General features: G+C 37.6%; 1 protein-coding gene and 1 pseudogene across 1 annotated transcript; both read left to right on the top strand.

Annotated features, from left to right (window-relative positions):
• Positions 1-348: 348 nt before the first annotated feature.
• LOC117456978 (olfactory receptor 52E8-like) lies at positions 349-1,265 on the top strand (annotated as a pseudogene).
• A 5,241-nt stretch (positions 1,266-6,506) lies between these two features.
• On the top strand, positions 6,507-7,475 carry LOC117457769 (olfactory receptor 2AT4-like). The gene has a single exon (XM_034097996.1). The coding sequence runs from the start codon at positions 6,507-6,509 to the stop codon at positions 7,473-7,475; it is 969 nt and encodes a 322-aa protein (XP_033953887.1).
• Positions 7,476-10,032: the final 2,557 nt, after the last annotated feature.

The following is a 10,032-nucleotide window of genomic DNA, read 5'->3' as shown; positions in this document are numbered from 1 at the left end:
TAGTGATAAGCAAGATAATATTAATGAGATAAGCTCTGCTTGGTGCACATATTTTACAAAGGACATGTCATATGTGGGTTGGCCAAGTCCTTATATCACTCACTGTGGAGCCCTCATAATACAGCATGCAGACTTCTGCTTTGACTGGGATGAACTGCATCCGACTGGGATTTACCTCTAAGGTGAGAGCAAAAACAGCTGGATCCTAAAGACTACCTATAGATAATGTCTGAATGATGTTTGATGATGATTTGAACTTGCAATTTTCTTTTTAGAGAACATTTAACGCAGCATTTTTACAGATTACTTACAATGATTTATAGAAATATAACAACAGTGAAGGACTTCATGACACTTGGGTTTCCAGGACTTGACCCAAAATATTACGGAGCTGTGTCTACTCTCATGTTCTTCACCTACTATTGTTGTTGGAAATACTTTTATTGTAGTTCTCGTTGGGGTCAGGAGGAATCTTTACAAGCCAACATATCTAATCTTCTGGCATTTGGCAATGAATGATTTGTTATTTGGGACACTGACATTACCAAAAATGTCATATTTGATGATATCATATTTTTGGGATGACAAGATGATATATTTTGCTGCCTGCTTCACTCAGATGTATTTTGTTCATTCCTTAGGAGCAATTCATTCTCTCCTTCTGCTAATAATGGCCCTTGATCGTTTTATTGCAGTTTTTTCCCATTAAGATACCCTGTTCTAATCACCAACAACATTATTACTCTGTCTTGTGGGTTGTCCTGGATTGGGACATTTATCAGGATGATGGCAGTTGTATATCATGCTCTAACCTTGCCTTATTGTGATTCTAATATCATTGTGCAATGTTATTGTGATCACATTTCAATTGCAAAACTGGGATGTGATGAAAATGTAAAATATGTTGTGTTGCTTTCAGTTTTACAATGTTTAGTCTTTTGCTTCCACTTTCGTTTATCATCGTTTCCTATATATTCATCTTTGCAGTTGTTTTGAGAATAGCAAACACCAGGGGACGATACAGAGCTTTATCAACGTGCACACCACAGTTATTGATTTGTTGCCTGTATTACCTACCAAGATGTTTTGTTTATCTTGCTAATTTTACAGGTTTCTCTTTCAGCTCTGACATCCGCATTTTATTGATATTGTTGTATAGCCTTATTCCTTGTGCTGTTAACCCACTCATTTATTGCTTCAAAACCAGAGAAATTAAAGATATTGTGATGAAGGGATTAAAACATGTTAAAATTGGAGTTATGTAAACTTTAAAGTAATGCATACAGTGTCTTCATATTTGCATAGAAATCCACCAATATTGTTGTAATTCAAATGAAAGATGTGTGTTAATCTATATTATATTTGTTCTGTTATTATTGAGATTGCAAGTTTAAGCAACACATTCCCTGTATGGTGCTGTGGCTTGATTGTTATATGAACTTATTACACATGTTGCCCCTCTGCTAAATACATTAAAATGCAGTTTTTATGCATTTCTGCACATACTTCTGCACATAAAAAGTAACACTAGAAATATGATATATGTGGCATTCAAATACAAATAAAATGATATACAAATGTGTAGAGGGCCTTACTTTTGATTTATGTTCACTGAATGTTTCTTACGCTTTTTGATATATTTTAATGGATCTGATTAAAATATGCAAATAACATTTCAATTATATTTTCATCACTATGATGTCAGATCAAAATATCTGAGCACACATAAGTAATGTTGGGCCAGTTTCTGATAAAGCAACATAATGTGGGAACTGTATCCATCTGACAGAGGAGAGTGAAATGCAAAAATACAGTTTGCCTAAAGCATATCTTTAGAATGAAATTAAATAATGCGGGTCCATCATTTTAATGTTTTTATAGGTTTTTGTATTAGTCTGTAGCCTTCCAGTGTGTCTCCATTCATCCAAATGTTGGCTAAAGTAGGTATGTTTTATTCAAGCCCTTAAAAAAACCTTTTGACCTGAAATTGGATTCTGTATGATGACGTTGCTACACAAACAAAACTGTATATATATATATACACATCAGGAAGATACGTCCCCAGCTGACACAGAAAGCGACGCAGGTTCTGGTCCAGGCTCTCGTCATCTCACGCCTAGACTACTGCAACTCCCTCCTGGCTGGTCTATCTGCATGTGCCATCCGACCTCTGCAGCTCATCCAGAATGCAGCGGCTCGTCTAGTCTTCAACCTTCCTAAATTTTCCCACACCACGCCGCTCCTCCGCTCCCTCCACTGGCTTCCGGTAACTGCTAGAATCCACTTCAAGACACTGGTACTTGCTTACCATGCTGCGAATGGATCTGGCCCTTCCTACATCCAGGACATGGTTAAACTGTACACCCCAGCGCGTGCACTACGCTCTGCATCAGCCAAACGACTTGCTGCACCCGCACTGCGAGGGGGACCCAAGTTCCCATCAGCAAAAACACGTGGGTTTGCTATCCTGGCTCCAAAATGGTGGAATGAGCTCCCCATTGACATCAGGACAGCAGAAAGCCTGCACATCTTCCGGCGCAGACTGAAAACTCATCTCTTTCGACTCCACCTCGAGCGATATAATTACTAACAAAGAACTGCTAACAGAGCACTTATATACTAATAAAGGACTGGCTTATCTACAGGCAGTTGAGTAGCACTTGAAATGTTTGGCTCTATGAAACCTGATGTACTTATATGATTCTGTTTTCTTCAAGGTTGTGTCTTCCTGGTCGAATGTACTTATTGTAAGTCGCTTTGGATAAAAGCGTCAGCTAAATGCAATGTAATGTAATGTAATGTAAAAATAAACGTGTGCTTGTGTCATTCAAACTCGGCTCTGTGTGTGTGTGGCAATAGCGCATTTAGTGTGATCGAGAGAGGAAGAGAGGGAGAGAGGTGCCAGCAGGGACCATGTTGTTAGCATCTGGTTAGCTAGCTGCACTAACGGACATAAGGAGCTGTTTGTTCCACAACAATCTGGAGGAGGGTCCTCTCCTCTCAGACTGAGAGACTCAGGTGAGCTAAAGGACTCTCTGAGTGTTTAGATAGTTCACTTTAGTCTTGCATTCACACCTAATAGTCCGCTTCTCTGGTGCGCACCAGACCACAGTTTGTTACATTGTTTCATTTTTCAGAAGGTTCGGTTTGCGTTCACACGGGCAAAACTCAAACGGACTATAAACTTTAAACACAAGTCATGTGCACGGAAATGCTGTTCAACAATTGGTCAGACAATAAGGGGGTAAAAACGCAAATCCCGGCAATTTCTACCGGAGCCTCCGCCATGGAGCATCGGCACTTTCGGCAGGTTATTCTCATGCTGCTGTTAATCTGGAGATCAACAGACACTGGCGGCCTGCGCATATGATTATATATAAACAGACAATGTCCGTTAAAAAACATTATAACATCATGAGAGACGTTCTGCAGTAAGGAGGGGCGTTTCACCGACGACAGGTGTTCTTACTGTAACGGACTGGTTATAATGTTGATGTTTGATGTGTTTGTTGTTCAGAGTTTTTTTGCATTTTACAGAGTGTCAGTGAACGTGCCACTGTTTTGATGGACGGTTCTTGTGACCTGTAGCTGTGGGTTTGGGTGGGAGATTATTGTCTGGTTGGTTGGTGCTGGAAGAGGGAGGTTCCTGGGGAGAGGGACGCGGGAAGCTAGGAGAGAGCTAGCGGGAGACGTGACGGAGTGTGAGAATACGACATGGTTAGTAGATTGTTTTGGTGTGGTTATGGACAATAGTAACCTGTGATCTGTGCAATAAACTCAATAAAAGGACAAACTAAGCCTCCCTGTGTTCCTGTAGCGAGACGCTACATTACTTTTATGTAGTTGACGGAGCATTTTTACTTTACACGACACTGTTCAACACTTAATTCTGCTTCACTCTTTAAATTAACAACCGCGGATGTCTTGAAAGACTCTTTCGCAAAAGATCTTTGAAGACATCCGCGTTCTTGTGACACGTAAATACTACGCTTCCTGTTTGGTGCGGACTGCGTTCACACCAGCAATAAACCGCTCCAGAGTTCGCAAGCAAGCGTTCCGAGACCACCTATTTTAGCGGACCAGAGTCCGGTTGTTTAGTTCACTTCAGAGGTCTCGGACTGCGTTCACACCGACCCAAATGAACCGCACCAAGCGGCTAAACGCACCAGGGTTAGATTCAACCGGACTATAAAAGGCTGGTGTGAATGCGCCGTTATCTCAGTGGGTCTCAAACGGTTTTTCGCGGCACACCTTCATATGATCATTATAGTCTATATGGCAGTAAAACAAGAATAGAGTTTAAAAGGGGAGTGATTTGTAAAATATCCATAAAGAAAAAGAAAATCTGTTTACAGTTCTGTTTTATATGGGTGTTGAGAGATGTATCCATAGAGCTCTTAATGTTGTTCTCAAAGTGCACCAGATTGATGCTTTTAACTTCAATATTTAAAAAAAAGATTCTCGGGGGAGCATCCCCCCGGACCCCCATAGAGGAGGTGAGGTCCACCCCCCACTCATAAAAAATAGCACTTTACCCCTGCCTATATGCCGTGAGCTGATTATCGAGGCTTCATTGTAACAGTCTCGGGTGTACTGTGTGTGCGTGTGGGGAGTGTTGCAGTAGAACATTCTAAGCCCCGAATGTTTTCAGGTCCAGGCGACGCCCCTGGGGAAAAGAAAAGATGCCGTCATTTACACATAATTATAATATCCTACTTTAAGTTGGGTTCTATTCAGGGACGGACTGGGACTACAAATCAGCCCGGGAATCTCGACCGGCCCACTTCGGTACCGCCGGCCGGGGGTAAAATGGACTTGTATTATCACTGGCCCCACCATTGTAACCACTGGCCCAGAGCATTCGTCCAACAAAAAAAATCGACTAATAATGAAGAAAATTAACACATTTGTTGCAATAGTAATTTATGCACTAACTACATTACTACAACATTTGAATCATCAGTTCTTCCACATTTTCCTCAATTGTTCATATTTGGTTTATTAAAATAATGATATTGTGGTCATTGCTAAAAAATGTCTGCTATTATTATGAGTATTATTATTTGTATAATGCACTTTCTGCCTTCCTGTCATCAGGAGTTAGACATGTAATTGATTTGATTAGAACCTTCATTATCCTAAACTGGTGGGACATTTTGCCAATACCTTTATATTGTCTACTCTTCACTTACTTGTCAGCATAGGTCGGCATTGATGTACAGATCCGACAGAAGACCTTGTTTATACTGGCATCATATTGAGAGGTGCAGCCAGTGACGCGTCCTAAAACCAGGAAGTAAGGTGCTGGTTCCCTCGACAAGGGTTTTGGAAAATAGCTGGAAATAAGGTCTGTGGAAAACAAACCCGTTTGATAAATGCACGTTTTGTTCAGCCGGATAATCTCCACATGTCTACCCTACTTTTATAATTTTCGAATCATAAATCTAATCGATAGATTATAAAAGGGTTTTAGGACGCGTGACCGCACCACTAGAAGCCAACTCCATCCATCAAGCTGAAACTTTCTCTCCCTCTTCTTCTCATGCTCCCCGTCACTCTCCTTTAACTCCTCCGGTGACTTTCTTTTATTTGAAGATTGTTTGAACTTTTGTTAAAGATATGCCATGATATTCTTTCTTACTGTTTAATGGTTCAGCAACCAGGCTGAATTTAGCTTAAGTGTGCCTTCTAAATGTATTTTCATCTATTTTAATGTTGATAATAATTATACATTTGTTTTCACCTTTATGCATGTTTCGCATAAATCATTGATATTCATAAGGAAGAAGTTTCCATCATGCTGTTTGTACCCTAGAGGTTAGATTGCAGATATGCCCCATTGAGGATATGTATGGTCACACAGCACACAGAGCAGATATTAAATTCACCCAGGCATCGCTCTCTGGGTTTAGTTGTTGGCCTGCATCTGAAAGGTAAGACTCTAAGCTGGACGCCACAATAGAAATCACAAAACCTGTTTTATATTAATTGGAAATCTTTATTTACTTTTATATACCATAAAGTTGACTGATAACCTATTGATTGAAATGGTGGGAAACTAAATATACAGTATATGCCTTTGTCAAAACATTTCAAATAATATCAAATAGCTTTTCGATTGGAAAATTGTTGTCCTGATTTATTTTTGTCAGATATAAAGAGGAGGGAATAATTGTATATGTAACTATTTAAACTCTTCAATTATTTATTTTTTATTGTATTAATAATTACAATCATCTATCATCTGATATCAAATATTTGTGTAAAATGTATATCATTTACACTATTCTCAATCAATTATATTCACATTACAATTGTATGAGAGCAAAAAGCAATTACATTTTTGTAGTAAAGGAGCTTTAACTTGAAATGATGACAATTATATAACTTTAATCAAATGTCAAAATCAAAATGAGTGTGCTGATTAATCCTATCAATTATGAGACTAATACCTTTCTTTGTCTTGCTGATCCACGTGTAAACTGCTGATTGTGAAATAGGTGAAAATGATCTACACCAATGTAACAGAGATGAGAGACTTTTTAATCCTTGGATTTCCTGGACTTCTACCAATGTATTATGGACCTGTGTCAGCTCTGCTCTTTCTTGTCTACCTAGCTATTGCAATAGGAAATATTTTCATTTTAGCATTTGTGATCTATGAAAAGTCCCTTCAAAAACCAACATATCTGGTCTTTTGTCACCTGGCACTGAATGACTTAACATTTGGCACTGTGACTCTTCCAAAGATCATATCAAAATATTGGTTTGGTGATAGCATTATTTCATTTTACGGTTGCTTTACACAAATGTTCTATGTTCACTATTTAGGGTCAGTTACTTCTTTTAACTTGTTGGTAATGGCCATCGATCGATTTATTGCAATATGTCTTCCGATGCGTTATCCTGTCTTTATCACAAACAACACCATATCTGTGCTCTGTGGCCTTGCCTGGTTCATCCCTCTGCCTCTATTGGTGACTGTTGTACTCCAAGCCCTCACTTTACCTTACTGTAAATCAAATGTCATCACTCAGTGCTTCTGTGACCACATTTCTATAACAAGTCAGGCATGTGGTAGGGAGGTTAAAATTGTACAAGTCACTACCCTCTGTTTGGCCATGTTTTGTCTCTTGCTACCTCTTGCATTCATCTTGTTTTCATACATTTCCATTATTGTGGTTATTCTGAAAATGTCCAATGCTGTCGGTCGCAAAAGAACCTTATCTACTTGTTCCCCACAAATATTTATCACTTGCCTTTTTTACCTTCCCAGGTGTTTTGTCTATGTAGCCAATACTGTTGGGTTTTCTTTCAGTTTGGACGTCCGTATTTTATTAGTCTTGTTGTACAGTCTTTTACCTGCTGCTGTTAATCCAATGATATATTGTTTTAAAACTCAGGATATCAAGCAGACTTTGATAAAGAAGCTGAACAAAACTAGGATTGGAATAGATATAAAAGTTTCATTCTAATAGCATACTGATACCTCAGTAGTCTGCTCTAAAAGTGTGGCTGTATTTGCAAGAAATGTGACTGTGCAACAAAAATAGATATTACTTTTAAAAATACAATTGTATAATATTAAGAAATAAATATTAAAGGTTTTAATTTTTTTATTGGTGCTTGCTTCATTACTGTAGTTTGCAGTTTGGATTATATTAATAACTAAATAGTACTCACTTGAAATATAAAAAGTAAGTACTTTACATTTGCTGCACTTTGTTGTGACTGATACTTTAAAAATAAAGAACACCCCAAATAAAAAAGGCGTATTTTCATTTATATTTGAAGGCTTCTGAATAGCTTCTCCTCTGCTAACTAGAAGTATTTGTGAGGAGTTATTAAACAAAGGTGTAGTGTAATTGATTGATGATTTAGGAAATGTGTTGATTTAGTAAGACCAGACTTTCAAAATATATTCTTATTAATATTAGCTAAAGCTCAACATTATTCAAGGGATCCCTTGGTAAGCCACAGTGTGATATGTGCAAGGGGTACATTACCAGAACTGCCTACAGCCAGAGGGCCCAAGACCCTCATGTCACCTGAATAGTCTAGGTTGTGTCGCTATTGAATAAAAAATGTATGCACAACTTTATTTCATTATAAAGCAAATAAAAGTGGCGTTTAGGATATACACTCATCATTAAAGTATGGAAGCCTGTTTGCGCCACAGGGAAGAAAAAGAAAATAACAATAATAAGTCCTTATTTATTGCAAGTACAAGTATTGTTGTTGTATATGAGTTTTGGTCTTATGATCTGCTCAATATGTCTAAATAACTCAAATGTAGGTATTTCTATCTAAGAACATGTTCCCTATTTTAAAGTGAAGTCTTGTTCATAACCAATAAGTTAGTAGTTTGACTCTAATTGACCTGAACAGGTTCCCTATTCTAAAGTTGCCTCCTCTTCACACTTTGTAAATACACACACACAACTACTGAAATTAACCTCAACAGTACATGAACAAAGTAGGCTCACATTGAAATATCTGTTTTATTAATGAACCACTAAAGAGAGGTACAGACACATACCAAAACATGGCAAGTTTCACCAAGGCTGAGAACACATAATGCAGCCTGTACTTTTTAATAAAAACAGATTTTTTGTATTTGTGATCATACTGTGGGACCTGCTTGTATGTACTTACACAATATGTGTACTGTTCTCTCTATGTGTTGTATTGTCTCAGTGTGAACTGCCAGCCAAACTTTTTTGAGAGCCAGGGAATGAGCAGCCATGCTCCTTTATTGATTTATTTGCAGTCCACTGACATTCAAACGGAGTGAAACTACAAAAAAAGAAGTTACAAGGCACTTAATAATCTCATACATGCAAGTGTAACATACACAGATTACTTGTGTCATGTAGAATAAGGCATTAGTAAGTGTTTTATAATGACTAATAAAGAGCCAATATACTGCTAATATGCATGTTAATTAACAACTAGTTGATGGTGAATTTGTGTACCTTAATATAAAGTTGTACCGCTTATATGATGAACATTGATGTCTATGTGCCTTATTCTGTATTTGACATAATTGTTTCAATAACAAATAATTTTTTAATTAAAAATTAAAAAGTGTTACCGCTAAGTCATTATAATGAGATAGATAAGTCATTATAATGAGATAGCTAAGTCAATATAATGAGATAGCTCAGTCATTATAATGAGATAGTAAGTCATTATAATGAGATCAGTCAGTCATTATAATGAGATAGCTAAGTCATTATAATGAGATAGCTAAGTGTGAGGGAAATCTCAGTTCTTATCTGTGATTAATTATTGTGTCCATCAGCGATGTGAAGTCCACTTTTCTTTTCACAAGCCACGAAATGCTAAATAAAAAAACAAAAAAATGTCACAACACAATCTCAATGAAACAAAAACACTGCAGAGCTGACTCAGTTTACCGTCGTCTCCGCAATAATTCTTATTAAATGTTTTTGCTTTTTCCTTATAAATGACCAACATTATATGTTTGAGCGAGGGGAGGGCGGAACTCTCGGAAGTAAAAAAAAAGCCCTCGTCTGTTAAAAGGCACCTGATGATAGATAAAGGTTAGGGATTACAATTACAAGAGAGAGTCGTTGAGACAGGCTGTAATGCCCTCTCAGAGCCTATGTTGATAAAACTAGCGTAGAGGGCGGGATGAGGGATTTCCTATTTCGGTTCAATTGAGAAAATATTCACAGTACCGCAGGGACCGTCTACAAAGTGTGACGCCGAAACTAAATTATACTAAAATATTTGCCTGTAATACAGTTCTACCAAAAATACTTCCCCTGTTGTACCATGCAGTGCTACCAAATCCACTTCACACATGTATGGTGTCTCGTTGGTTAAAATACACAAATGGTTTTAGGAAAATATGTATTTGCCACATTTTTGTTAATATTTTATGGAAAAAGTGCAATAACTTTGCCGTGATACAGTATAGTGCTACCAAAATTATTCTAGACTTAAATGGTCTACGACTGGTTATTTCATAAAACTTATTTGAGAAAAATAAGCTTTTTCTGTGAG

The sequence above is a fragment of the Pseudochaenichthys georgianus genome, chromosome 13 (assembly GCF_902827115.2).
Source record: "Pseudochaenichthys georgianus chromosome 13, fPseGeo1.2, whole genome shotgun sequence".
Taxonomy (NCBI): Eukaryota; Metazoa; Chordata; class Actinopteri; order Perciformes; family Channichthyidae; genus Pseudochaenichthys; species Pseudochaenichthys georgianus.
The sequence above is the reverse complement of the archived record's forward strand: the minus strand, read 5'-3'. Positions and strand labels throughout refer to the sequence as shown.